This window comes from Candida theae (genome assembly GCF_024610275.1).
Source record: "Candida theae strain CBS 12239 chromosome Unknown scaffold3, whole genome shotgun sequence".
Lineage (NCBI taxonomy): Eukaryota > Fungi > Ascomycota > Pichiomycetes > Serinales > Debaryomycetaceae > Lodderomyces > Lodderomyces theae.
This window is the reverse complement of record NW_026261437.1, coordinates 105109-118391: the sequence shown is the minus strand read 5'-3', so window position 1 is coordinate 118391 and position 13283 is coordinate 105109. Positions and strand designations below refer to the sequence as shown.

Sequence of the window (13283 nt, the reverse complement as noted above, 5' to 3'; positions counted from 1 at the left end):
TACCTCTTTCTGTACCACATTTGAAGCAAGTAATGATGAATTGGCTGTCGTTTCACAGACCACTTTCTTGTCGCAGAAATTTGACTCGAAAAAAAAAAAAAATGGAAAATTACGACAAGCAGAGACATGTCATCAGTGATAATCCACCAAAGAGTATGTTTTAATGTATGATATCTAGATTATTCAGATACTTGACGGCACAGATGAGCACACTACCGACAAAGAAACCGATTATTAGTATCGTTGGTACCACTGGAGTGGGGAAGTCGCAGTTCAGTATCGAGTTGGCTAAAAAGATCAATGGTGAAGTTATCAACGCTGATTCCATGCAAGTCTACAAAGGTGTCGACGTTATTGCCAACAAACACCCGATGCAGGAGCGCGACGGTATCCCGCATCACATCATGGATCATGTTGACTGGAGCGAAGAATATTTCATTCACAGGTTTAATAAAGAAGCACACCATGCAATTGAAGACATACATTTGCGTGGTAAGGTTCCAATCATCGTTGGCGGAACCCACTATTATCTCCAGTCGCTCCTCTTCAATAACAAAACCTTGGAAAAAAAGAAGGAGAGGGAGTTGACTGAAGCTGAGTTGGGTTTGTTGGATGGCCCCACTGACATTCTATTCCAAGAGTTGAAAAGGATTGACCCACTTGTTGCTGAAAAATTCCACCCACAGGACCATAGGAAACTACGACGAGCAGTTGAGATATGGTATACGACTGGCCAAAAGCCTTCAGATTTGTATATTGAACAAAAATTGGATGAGTTGGAGAAAAGCTCTTTAAAGTACAACACTTTGGTCTTTTGGCTCTACTCAGAACCCCAGGTGCTACAGGACCGTTTAGACAAAAGAGTGGACAAGATGATGGAGATTGGTGCTAGGGAAGAAATTGACGAATTGTATCGATACTATGCACAAAATAACGGGGACAGCACCAGTGGAATATTTCAAATCATTGGGTTTAAAGAGTTTTTGCCTTGGTTGGAAAATAAAAAACAAAACCCAGAAGCTTTTGCAAATGGTATTGACCGAATGAAGATACGTACCAGACAGTATGCCAAATATCAGGTGAAATGGATACAAAAGACCTTACAGTTGGAGCTCAAGAAAGAATCAAAATTTAACTATGTGAATGGCGGAAGACTTTTTCTTCTAGACGCCACAGACTTGACTCATTGGAAAACTAACGTCTGCGAACGTGGTTTATCTATTGCCCACCAGTTCTTTCAAGGAAACATCACATTGGCGGAGGCGCCTGATAACCTTGCCAGCCTTTCAACGGAGAAGTCGAATTTAGTAAGTAACAAAACCATTGGATCAGAGAAAAGATGGAGACACTATAAGTGCGATGTTTGCAGAGATAAGAACAGTGAGCCATTTGTGGCAGTGGGGGAAGATAGTTGGTCCCTACATTTGAACAGTCGAAGACACAAAAAGAATGTGAGTGCAAATAGTAAAAGAAAGCATGTTGAGGAGATGATCCGTCTACACAAGAGACAAAACAGTCAATGAATATAGAGAGTGCCTTCTTCTAAGACGTAAATCAGATTTTACCAGTGTAGTATCTCAAGTAGCTCTCTTTTTGTTCCCGCTTTGGTAACCGTCAGATATTAGATCTATCGGTTTTTAAAATACAGCCGGTAGCGCTAGATAATATTTACCATTTCCAAATTAGGATAATTGATTTCACACACAAACGCTCATTCACCGCAATAAACCATCTTCTCCCTTAAGACCATTATACTTACACAACTTCCAGAGAGTCTCGGCAACAGTGAATCACATATGGAAACGAGAATGGCTCTCTTTGAAGATCAATTTTCCTGCATCGATATTAACAAATCGCCGAGACGAAGAAAAGCGTACCCACAACATCTATATCCAAAAAATCCGGTTGCGCCTCAACTACCTCAACAACCGCAGCAATTTGTAACTCCGACAAAGACACGGGATAACGATATAAAGTCTCTCAGTACAGTGAGGCGGCAGCAACGTGTGCAAAGAGACAATAGTCAGGGACTAACATGCCCATGCCCCCTTTCGGAAACAGCGGCGTCGAAGAAGGACTTTCAATTTTCATTCATGAGAGCTACTTCATCATCAATTCAGAAAAGGCAAAGCTCAAATCCTCTCAACTCGGCTTTGCTGACGTCAAGCTCAAGTGGTACTGCCTCTTCTGTTAAGAAGAAATTCGAACATTCTAGACAATTATCACACAGTTATCGTACCAGAAAGGTAGGGCTGTATCAGAATACATCCAAGGATACAAAAATTACTAGCAATGCCACTGGCTTTGAATTTTTGAATGATTCACCTACTAAAAGCAAACCACAGGTGATTGTGAACGAAAAATTATCATCAAGTCCAAGGCGACATATAACTCAACCTATACCCGGCCTGTCTGATGTGTTTCAAAGACTATATACCCTGAAACCCAAATCAAATGGGATGAAACCGCATGCCAATATACCCAAGCCTTCTAATGCAGAAAAAGTCCAAACATTAGCAGAGCTATATAGTATATTGCACCGCAAAGATCCCATGTTGTTTGAAAATACACACTACGAAGCAGCATCTGATTCCATGCAAACTCCATTAGATGTCAACACGATTGCATTAAACCTGCTCAATATATATGAAAGAGGCGAGATACTACGAAAAGAGAGCCTCTACTACGTGCCCACTACAAATGAGCGAAATATCAACTTGAAAAGTTATGGTAATAATTTCGGTTTTGACGATAAGGAAGGGAATTACATCGTTATTCCAAACGAGCACATCAACTACCGGTTCCAAATATTGCACAGCATTGGCAATGGGTCCTTTGGGAATGTCATTTTGGCGAAAGATCACAAATTCAAGCGCAACAACGTAGTTGCAATCAAGATCATAAACAACAACTTCAACTCATCCATCCAGTCTGTTAATGAAATCAAAATGCTCAAGCACATGAAAGGCAATCAACATGAAAATGTACTTGAATTTTACGAACATTTCAACTTTCGTAGTCACATTTGCATCGTCACTGAAGTGTTATCACTCAACTTATATTCCGTACTTGAGATTACTCAGTTTCGAGGATTCTCCCCTGATTTGGTGAAACAGTTTGCGAAACAGATTCTCAATGGACTAGCCTATTTACATTCTTTGAAAATAATACATTGCGACGTTAAGCCAGAGAACGTGATGATCAAGCTTCCGCCACATACACAGGGTAAAAGTATTGTTGTTAAGTTGATAGACTTTGGATCTTCTTGTTTTGACGATAAAATGTCCTTCACATATATCCAATCAAGATATTACAGAGCTCCTGAAATCATATTGGGAGCAAATTATGACAACAAGATTGATATCTGGTCACTCGGCTGCCTCATGGCGGAACTTTTTACAGGATCCCCTTTATTAGCTGGAAAGAATGAGATTGATCAAATCGGGTTGATGTTGGAAATTTTTGGAGCACCTCGTTCGTCGACCATATTGAAAATGCGCGCAAAATTGACAAGGAGCTTGTTACAGTCTTCCAAAGATATGAATTTGTCATTGCATAGACCAAATGAAAGACAAATCAAAAAGACGTTATTGTATAAGGTGTTTGATCTTAATGGCAAAATTAACATGTCTATTTTGAATCACTATAAATCGGCAACAAACTCCACAAAGAAGCAATTCAAGCTCAACTCGAAAAATTTGGAGGTGTGTTTAGGCACTGGAAGTTCGGGTCTTACGTCGTCAAAGCTATTTCTTAGTTTTTTGAGACGTGCATTCATATGGGACCCAAACGATAGAGCGAGCGTTTCCGAGTTACTACAAGACGAATTTCTAAAGTGAATAGGCTCTGTATTTAGAGGTTCATACACAAGATACCTTTCCAACATCTTATGGATGGCCATGATGGGAGCCGGGCCAGGCACTGATTTTTTCAGCTCTAGGCGTACTAGCTCTACTACTCTCACCACTTTCACTAAACTCAGACAACTCAACAATGTTATCGCTAGTTTCAACAAAAGCGTTCACCTTTTTTTCAAACGCAAACCTCAATTCCTGATCTTGGATGGAGTGCATAAAGTCCTTAATCTCAACCACTTTCTCCTGTTCCAAATTTTCCAAGCTCTTTATAAATCGGGACCCGAAATTGGAATCTATTGGCAAATTACTGTAAATCTTTTTTTTGAGCAAACTAACAGTTCGCAAGTTGTCAAGTAACTTGTCGTAATAAATCTCCTTCGTTAGTGTGACCGAAACATTGTTTGATTTCGACGGCGGGTTGATGAGTAGCAATGCAGCATAGTATAGCATTATGTGTATGTGAACCGGAACATACTTCAAATTGTCAAGAATGTCCTTGTCGTTAATGACCAAATTTATTACAGTGTGGGCTGCATTCAAGGCTATGCTAGCGTTAATAGCAGCTTTATCAGGTGAGACCAACTCCTTATTGGAGATGAAATCATCTTCATCATGTAACGAATCAGAGTCAGAATCATCCTCGCTATCAAGTTCCTCTTCCTCCTCCTCCTCCTCCCCATCCTGTTGTTGCACCTTCTTACGCGTTTGAAATGCAGTTTTTTCAATGCTTTTGTCCCATGCTGGGAATAGGCCATCATGGTTTGGACTCATGGCAAGTTGACGGACAGCTGTCGAGTTTATATGCATTTTGGCAAAATTGTAATATATCAAGGTACTCTTTGTAGACCACACTGCTCCATAGTTTCCAGGAGCTAGCAACACAGTCCAAGACACCATCCATTTGTCCAACTCAAGATTGCTTTTGGATGGGATTCCAAACGTAGATGGCATTAACAAGTCCCATGCATCGCCACGAAAGGCTTCACTTAATGCTTGGTTATATTCGACCTGGGAAACTAATCTGAGATCAGTAAACTTTTGTTTGAGTAGGATTTGATGTTCTTTCTCGTCGGCAACAGTGTCGCTGACAATGGTATTTCGCTCAATCTTTTGCTCCAACTGTTTTTTGGCTTGCGATATCTTCTTTTCATCCTCATTGATGAGAAGCTCTCGGCTGTGCTTCAAAGAATACTCTTGTGAGCTCACTAGGGGTTGTCTATTGAATGCCATACTCTGTTGTCCATCCAACACGTATAGCAAATACCAAAGCTTCAAATCATCCTTGTTTTTCCCGTATTTGGGATTGTTCAACCCATACTCCTTGGCAATTTGGAGGGCCAATCCTGTAAACATTTGAGAGTCCGATAACCAGAAGCTACAGAGTATCAAAGCAACAATCGTGTTGAAAGCGCCTGTTTTATCAGTTGGTCGATTTTGATAGAAAAGCGTACCGCAAATATCTCGCAAGTACACCTGTAGTTGCGATGATTTATGAGAAAGTTGAGGATGATGGATCGAAGCAATGGTTGAGATGGCACAAACTAAAACCGGGCACGTCTCCCATATGTCATCGACTTTGAATTTTGATATTTCGAACCCGAACAACTGCTGTGCTATATTGGAGTCAAAAAACTTGAAAAGATCTTTGGCCTCAGTTTTGGAAAGAAATCCAGCTCGGAAATCTTGAGGCGGGGGCAGGCTTTTGCTATGGCGAGTAATGTCATCCTCATCGTCGCGTCGATAATTATCTAGTCGTTGTCGCTTCGTATCGTGATCAAACGAATTAGAACTGGATGGGTGTAGATAGCGCAGTTCGTTACTGCTTTCACGTAGCTCTCGCGGATAATAGTATTGGTGGGTCTGTGAATGTACTTGTGCGCTGGGTGATGTTCGATCCCACTCCCCATTTGTTTGTTGTTGGTTCAGTTTTAGTAGATTCACTAAGGAGTCTATTTTGCTGTCAAACGAGTTCAAGCGCTGTTCGATATCCGTTTTCCACTGAGCATCTCTATTTGAACGTGGCTGCAAGTGGTTAGCTGAAGGAATAGGGGATAATCGATCCTTGAACGGAGGTGGTGCAAAAGCGCTCCTACTTGGGAGCAAAGCTGACATGCTTGGTGCTTGAGACTTTTGAGCGCCCATTACATTTATCGAATTTAGTGAAATTGGCGCAACTGGAGGAAGCGCTGGATCCTTTGATTCCAACGACGGTAGTTTCAAAGAAGGAAGCTTGTGCACAAATTGACATGTGGCAGATTGACCAGTTTTGAGGCATCGCTCACATGGCAAGGAGCCTTCGTACACACATTTGACTTTGGATCGCTTGCAGTTGCAGCATGGCTTGGTTCTCTTTTCCTTAGTCATGGTTATACCAGAGGTATCGTGATATCTTGTTTACGCGATGCCAAAAGTGTCTTTGCATGGAAAAAGGTTTCATTGTCCTTTTTTAACCGAGGTAGCGCGGCAGCCACAATCAATACCCCGTTGCCGCGTACTTTATTTTTTTGCTTTTGGAACCCCATTATTTTTTTTTATCGAAAAACACCCCAACTTCCGGCTTACAAAAGCACACGTCTTCAAAATGTCCATGAAAAGCAAAATTAAATCATTCTTTGGTCCTAATAGGCAGTATGCTGTTGCTGGAGCATCTAATAACCCATCGAAGTTTGGATATAAAATCTTGAACTGGTACGTGAAGCACGATTTGTCAGCTATCCCCATCAACCCCAAGGAGCAAGAAATTTTGGGACAACAAGTCGTACCAAATGTTTCCGAGATAATCAAAGCTATTGAGGAGCACAAGAACTTGAAGAATTACAAGACTTCTGCAGTTGACGGTTTGAGCATCTCATTTTTGACTCCTCCTCCGATAACTGTGGCAACTTTGAAGGAGATTTCCATTGTAGACAATTACAAGTCCGTCATCAAGGGATTGTGGTTCCAACCTGGTAGCTACGACCAAGAAGTCTTGGACTTAGCTGAACAATTGGGTGAATTCGATAAGGTTATTGAAGAGGATGAGTGTATTTTAGTCAGAGGAGAAGAGGGCTTGCTTTCGGCAAATTTGTAGCTTTGAATTGGTACGGATATAGCACCACAATTTCTATATATAGATCCTATTAACGGGCACCGTAACATTGTTTAATACTTTGGCAAATCTATGATATGTAAATTTTGCATTTCAATCTAGTATTTTCTTGATATAAGACCCCCATCCTTCATCCCCGTCAGAGTGGCGCTTCTCTCCTGTAGATCTCCTCCTGTCTTGTTCAATCTTAATTGTGTATGGGAACGGTGAGCTCTCAAGTGAAGTTATTGGTGGGACGTGTTCTTTGTGATTATCAACAAAATCATATATTTTAGTCAACGATTCTTCAAAACTTTTCATGGAGACGGTAACCGCTCTTGAAGATTCGAGGCTTGTCAGTTTCGGACGATTCATGCTAGGTCTTTCCTCTATAGGGAGCGACTCAATGTTTATCCGCCACGTTTCCCACGCTTCCAAATCATCACTCTCGTACTCTCGACCAAACCATCCAGAGCTCTTTCTCTTGCCATTAGACTTATTCCAAAACTGAACAGTAATGGTACCGTTTGCCGGTAGTGCTTTGCCTTCAATGCATGTGCGTATAAACGTGGTTGTTTTTTCATCAATTAGTGAATCCAAATCCGGCAAGTTGGTTACCAGTGGGTATGTGACATCAAGAAACTCTCTGGAGGTAGGGGTGATTGGCCCAAATAGCCTATTGAAAAATATGGTCCATAATATGCCTGTACATGATGTTAGTATGTGAGGAAACGCGATACAGCGTGTGCTGTGGTTATTGCGACTGCGGACATACCCTTGATAGATTCCCGTAACACGGACCTCTCGGCAACTAACTCGATGGAGAATTGCATTTGACTTACATTCAAAATCAAGCGCAGGAAATAAGTTACTCGACAAACCCGTTGATTGTTAAAGATATGAAGTGGCTAAATACAAGAAGAGTATTGCACTCTGTATATGATTCTGTACTTTACTTTTTCTGAGTATGTGCGTGATTCATATATATACACACCACCACCAAAACCAAAACCAAAACCACATCGATCAATTATTGACTCACTCGCTACCACGTGTCAACTTCCATTGACCTTTTTGTCTCTCTGCCTATCCAAATCCGCCTCAATAATGTTTTCCAATTCCTTAGCTATATTCGGAATCACCTCGAAATCCAATACCTCCTTCTCTTTATCGTCAAACTTCAGTAAAACATAGTTTGTTACACTTTTCGAGCTCGGCCTTCCTATTCCAACAGCAATTTTTGAATACTTATTTTTGTAAACTCCGTCAATCGACTTGAGACCATTGTGACCCCTTGAGCTTGTTCCTGCTTTTCGAAATTGGAACTTTCCCAAATCGCGTTCCAAATCGTCATGAAGCACTATCAACAGCGATTGCTTATGAAATTGTTGAAAGTTTTTGTAGACTGTTTTGCCCTGGAGGTTCATCAAAGTCGAGTCCGACTTGAAAAGGATAATGTTGGGATATTTTCGCGAGAAATAGTAGTTTCCTTTTTGATACAAGTGATCTTTCCAGTAAATTTGAATCAATTGGTCCATCACTCTGTGTCCGACATTATGTCTTGTGTCATTGTATTGAGGTTCGGGATTTCCTATTGAGCAAATAAAAAGACATCTTCTTAGTTGGAGATATGGATCGGATTTTATGGGCAAGTATGCGTTAATGAGGCCCCTTAGCATCGTTCCATTGACTGTGTTTCGATATGCTCCTCTTCATTTCCGTTTGTCAATTCTTTTGGAAGTCTCATTTTTTCGAAACCAGTTTGAACATATTTGAGAGTCGCTTTAATGGAGGATCTAAAGGAATCAATCTCGCTCTCCTTTTTCACCACCCAATTTGTAATATTGTTGATGCTGCATCCGTCACTGTTAGTAAATGTTCTTCCAAGGTTGGACATGATGCACACAACATACGTAGGCTCGCTCCTTGTGATGTCTGAGTTTAAGCTATGTTCAAGCAATACCCTCCTGTGCTGCAAAAAATAACAGAGACGTTAGTACGATTCTTACTTTCAGGTTGAGGTGAAACTTACTTCTTCACATTCCACCAACTTCAGGTGTATCTCTCTTGATGCTCTGCAATAATCTTCAAACATAAAAGTAACGCATTCTTGAAAATTGTCCCAGTCCAACTCGAACTCTTTTCCTTCTTGATTGACCCACGTCTTTAATGTGTGCAATGCCCCATAATCTACAGACGAAGAAATATCCTTCAAGTTCATACCGTTTTGTTGTAAGTGCTTTTTTATATCCTCTGGGGTCTCTACTTGATGCAAGCCCTGGCTGTGCATAGTGCTCATGATTCTTGGCTTTACTAACTGTTAGTATGGTAGATATACTGAAGCAAATGGCTGCCTAATTTTTCTCTCCTTCTTTTGGCTGCTAAATTTTATGCAATGCCAGCTGCACTGTAAAGAAAGAAAACATGAATCAAGAGATTAATAGGATCTCCAACCAGCTCTCCAGAACTCTCAAGCTAGTTGATGACAAGATCATTAAAAACAATAGACTTGAATGGAGACAAATAAAGCTCACCCCACAGTTTTTGAAACAAAAGATTAATTACGCTGGAAATTCGTACACTAGTGATGAAGAATTTAACTCAATGGAGTCACTGTTCGAAATCCAGGAACTCAACTGTCGAAAGTTGCAAGAGGAACTTAAAGTATTTGCCGATGCAGCTACGGAAATGTTGAGAAATTCTGAGTTGGTGGCTCTGGCTTTCCAAGATATTGCTGACCCTTATAGTAACTTTAAGAACTCAGAGAACACCATTGACGATGCCTACGATGCTTGGACCCAAACTAGTAAATACAAACATCTCATTCTTGCTGTGGAGTTTACAGAGAAGTTGAGACTGTTTATGAATTTTGAATATAAAAAGTTAGACGAGGTGGGAAGCATATCAAAACTTGTCTCCAAAAGGATTAGCACCAGACTTGTTTTCCTATTGGACTATGACAAACTATACAATGAACACGAGATACTTTGTGAAAAGCAAGAGCGAGGAGAGCTCTCCTTGAAACAAAGCAATAGCATTTACTCAATCAAACGAAGAATTGATGATTGCAAAATCAAGTATGACAATGTCAACTCCATCCTAAAGTCAAGTCTTCCAAAATTCTCAAGCTATATGAAGGAAATCGTGGTTTCAATCCAAATCAAATTCCAATTTCTAAATTACGACTTTTTTGAAGATGTTGTTGGGAGGTTGAAGCAATTGCACTCGATTCAGGAAACAAGCGACATCATAACCCACTTCAAAGACAAAAATGACCATATCTTTACCAAAATCGAGAGATTGTCCATCATCTCGTTGAATCGTTCCATCGACTACACTAAATCAATACCCGAAGCAAATTTGGGTTTCTGCTATGCTTTGTATGACTTTGCTGGAGTTCAACCAGGTGATTTGTCGTTTAAAAAGGGAAACAGAATCAAGATTTTGGAACGCACCGGCGATTGGTGGGTTGGGAGTACAAAAGGTCAACAAGGTTCATTTCCAAGCAACTATGTGAAGCTTGAATAAGAGGACAATTTTTTTGAGTAGCGCAGCTCTATTTGCTTTGTTTATTCTATGCTTCCAATCGATTTTCATATCTCTTGACACATCTCTGAGAGCAAAATTGTCTTCGGAGAGGAACATTCCTATTTTGCAATATATCCCACCACTCTATAACCTCAGCCATTGGCTCCACTACTATTATATCGCACTCACAACAAGTATCTTTAAACTTGCCCTTTCTTAAAGCTTCGATAATAAGTGCATGGTGCATTCTTGGAGTATGTTTCTTCCATAGTTTTGTCTCCGAGTACGACACGTCATGCTTCGCAATAATATTGAGACACAAAGTTTTTAAAGTAGGCAATTCACTGACTTTAGACGCTAGACACTTGACTGGTGATCTCAACTTTGGAATAAATGTAGTAGCACCTTTGCTACTCATTGTGATTGCATTTTCAGGAACTGGAAGAAATGGATTTGGTCCAGCAGTGAAATTTGATAGCTTTGTCAATCCAAGAATTTGGTAAGGCAAAAACTCAATCTTATTCGAGCTCAAAGACAAATCGATCAAGTTCTCCAACTTACCAATCAATGGCGGGATAGTTTTAAGTTTATTGCGCCGCAAAGACAAGACTTGTAGCTTTGTGAACTTGAACAAAGAAGGTGAAAGTTGGGATAGCTGGTTCCCCGTGAGGTAGAGTTGATAGGGAAACTCAATGGATGCCTCCTCGCTGAAGCTTTCAATTATGACCAAGTTATTCAAGTCTTTGATCTCGTCGGGGATTTCATACAACCCCATATTTTGCAAGTCTATCACAGTCTTCACATTCTCAAAAGCATCCAAGATCTTTGTTCTTGCCTTGTTATAAGCAATACTTCTTTGTTCTTGTTTTGTTTCATCATCTTGATCATCAGCATTGGATGACGATGGTGCGTTTTTCAACCTGTCATTGAAACTGACTCTGTATCTGTTAAACTTATCAATCCCAAAGTCTGGTTCAGAGCTGACGGGCTTTTGTGGCGAGGTCTTAATAGAGTCACGATTGTTGTCATGCCTTTTAGGGGGAGACTTGGGTATTTGAAAACTTGTGGTAGGATTGGTAGCGAAATCAAACTCCGACATCAACTCGTTTCCCCTCTGACCATCTCCAACTGGACTGCTCGGAGGAAGCTGTGCGTTGTTATCATTCGCATCCTCATCAACCATTGTAGGCTCCTCCTCAAAATCAGAGCTAGAATCTGAATCTCTGTTAGCGATAGCTATTTTTTTCACATCATCTTTGTCGTTAAAACTTCTTCCCATTCGTCTCTTCAATGAAGGGGCGGCACCATTTATGTGTAAAGTGGGCCTGTCAATAGTGTGCGACCCCCAAGTTTTTCTTGTATGGTAAATGCTTTCTGCATTTTCGTCAATCACCGACTTCTGTCTCGGGGTTTTGTTCAACACATCCGATTCGTTGAATGAGGACGATTTGGTGAATGCAAACGGCAATAAGAAACTTTGTTTCTCCATAGTAGGTTGTGATGTGCTTCTATGGTCTTAATGGGTTAGCACAATGCCTTTGTATTGGCAGAAAGAAGAGTGGGTTTCACGAGCAACTGCTATTGATGAAGGCGGTAGATTAAGTCGTGAGACCATTAACCATAGACAGAGTTTGAAAAGTGAGACAAAAAAATTGGAGAATTGATTCATAAAAAAGAACGCGCTCCTTATTACACAAACTCTGCGTGTTTGTCGCGTTCTTAAATTGGCAGAGTTGTTGTAAAAGTGGTATGGCAATGGCTCAGCTACCCACTCTGGGCAAGGAAGTGCCATCTTGCAAGGTTGGGCATGGTATTTTGTGCTACCTGGTGTCAGTGTCAGTGTTGAAGCTGAGCTGAGCAGAGCTGACGTTTGTTCTCCTTTGGCAAACATTTTTTGACAGGAAAAGTTGCAAATTATGTTTGAAAATTAACCAACTCGAGTGAACAGTGAAATACAAGATACAGGAATTTTTACTGCATTTCAAAATTGAGAGAGTTGATGTTTATTAGACAAATATACTTGGACCATTCTAGTAAGCCCCATGAAATAGATAAGTGCCAGTGAAAGTGCCAAAATTTTCCTAGTCTCTAGTCTCTAAGTTACAGCTTTCGTTGTTTCGACTAACAAACCCACAACACACACATAGCCTCCAGTTACCATAAGGCCCCTTGCAAAAGAACAGCGGAGACAAATTGTTAATCCTTGGTTGTAGTCCCAGAAAGTAGTTACTATGAAAATGATGATACCACCAATAACTAATCCAAAATCAATTTTGCTTAATAATGTGGGCATGGTAAACTCCTCGTGTTGTTTCGCCTGTTATAAAATTGGATGTAAGTGTTGGGGATACTTTTATGCTTAACAAAATGGAGCATACAGGTGCCTTTTAAAGAACCAAGTGAACACACGCCGTATCCTCCTATTGGCGGAGATAAGGGTTGATCATTTCATTGTTATTTTTGAATGTGGCAGACATATCTTCAAATTCTTTGTATTTCGATCAGAGTAGGGATTGCCAACAAAAAGTGGAACGGTACAGCTGAATGAATATGAATTGGCGTGGTTATGAGCTCTACTGTACAAAAGAACTAGAATTTTAAATTGACATGGAATAAACGAGATAAAGGGCGGCCAAAATTTCAATTGGAAGGATTAGAGACACCACACTATCCTCAAAATATCTCCGTTTTGGTACCGATGCTCGCTTAAATTGTTCATTTACATCAATTCTACACTAGAATTCCCGAACTTTTACGGGAATAACAACACTGTTACACAATTTCAAGTGGGTTTGAGAACGCAATTCCATGCAATTTCTATTTTCTGTGAC

At 40.4% G+C, this 13283-nt stretch overlaps 7 protein-coding genes across 7 annotated transcripts; 3 read left to right on the top strand and 4 right to left on the bottom strand. All coding sequences in view use genetic code 12, as the record gives it.

Annotated features, from left to right (window-relative positions):
- Nucleotides 1-167: 167 nt before the first annotated feature.
- Nucleotides 168-3839, top strand: KGF57_002791 (uncharacterized protein; the record flags this gene model as incomplete). The annotated part of the gene is made up of 2 exons (XM_051752141.1): nt 168-1212; nt 2062-3839. 2 exons carry the CDS (start codon nt 168-170, stop codon nt 3837-3839), a joined length of 2823 nt encoding a protein of 940 aa, XP_051608618.1.
- A 48-nt stretch (nt 3840-3887) lies between these two features.
- On the bottom strand, nt 3888-6221 carry ZCF30 (Zcf30p; the record flags this gene model as incomplete). The annotated part of the gene is made up of 1 exon (XM_051752140.1): nt 3888-6221. One exon carries the CDS (start codon nt 6219-6221, stop codon nt 3888-3890), a length of 2334 nt encoding a protein of 777 aa, XP_051608617.1.
- Nucleotides 6222-6438: 217 nt separating this feature from the next.
- Nucleotides 6439-6927, top strand: KGF57_002789 (uncharacterized protein; the record flags this gene model as incomplete). Its single annotated transcript, XM_051752139.1, has 1 exon — nt 6439-6927. One exon carries the CDS (start codon nt 6439-6441, stop codon nt 6925-6927), a length of 489 nt encoding a protein of 162 aa, XP_051608616.1.
- Nucleotides 6928-7038: 111 nt separating this feature from the next.
- KGF57_002788 (uncharacterized protein) lies at nt 7039-7757 on the bottom strand (the record flags this gene model as incomplete). Its single annotated transcript, XM_051752138.1, has 2 exons — nt 7039-7628; nt 7700-7757. The coding sequence occupies 2 exons, from the start codon at nt 7755-7757 to the stop codon at nt 7039-7041; spliced, it is 648 nt and encodes a 215-aa protein (XP_051608615.1).
- A 222-nt stretch (nt 7758-7979) lies between these two features.
- Nucleotides 7980-9223, bottom strand: KGF57_002787 (aminoacyl-tRNA hydrolase; the record flags this gene model as incomplete). The annotated part of the gene is made up of 4 exons (XM_051752136.1): nt 7980-8515; nt 8753-8777; nt 8838-8870; nt 8957-9223. The coding sequence occupies 4 exons, from the start codon at nt 9221-9223 to the stop codon at nt 7980-7982; spliced, it is 861 nt and encodes a 286-aa protein (XP_051608614.1).
- Nucleotides 9224-9348: 125 nt separating this feature from the next.
- On the top strand, nt 9349-10452 carry KGF57_002786 (uncharacterized protein; the record flags this gene model as incomplete). The annotated part of the gene is made up of 1 exon (XM_051752135.1): nt 9349-10452. The coding sequence occupies one exon, from the start codon at nt 9349-9351 to the stop codon at nt 10450-10452; it is 1104 nt and encodes a 367-aa protein (XP_051608613.1).
- A 46-nt stretch (nt 10453-10498) lies between these two features.
- KGF57_002785 (leucine-rich repeat domain-containing protein) lies at nt 10499-11941 on the bottom strand (the record flags this gene model as incomplete). Its single annotated transcript, XM_051752134.1, has 1 exon — nt 10499-11941. The coding sequence occupies one exon, from the start codon at nt 11939-11941 to the stop codon at nt 10499-10501; it is 1443 nt and encodes a 480-aa protein (XP_051608612.1).
- Between the last annotated feature and the right edge of the window lie 1342 nt (nt 11942-13283).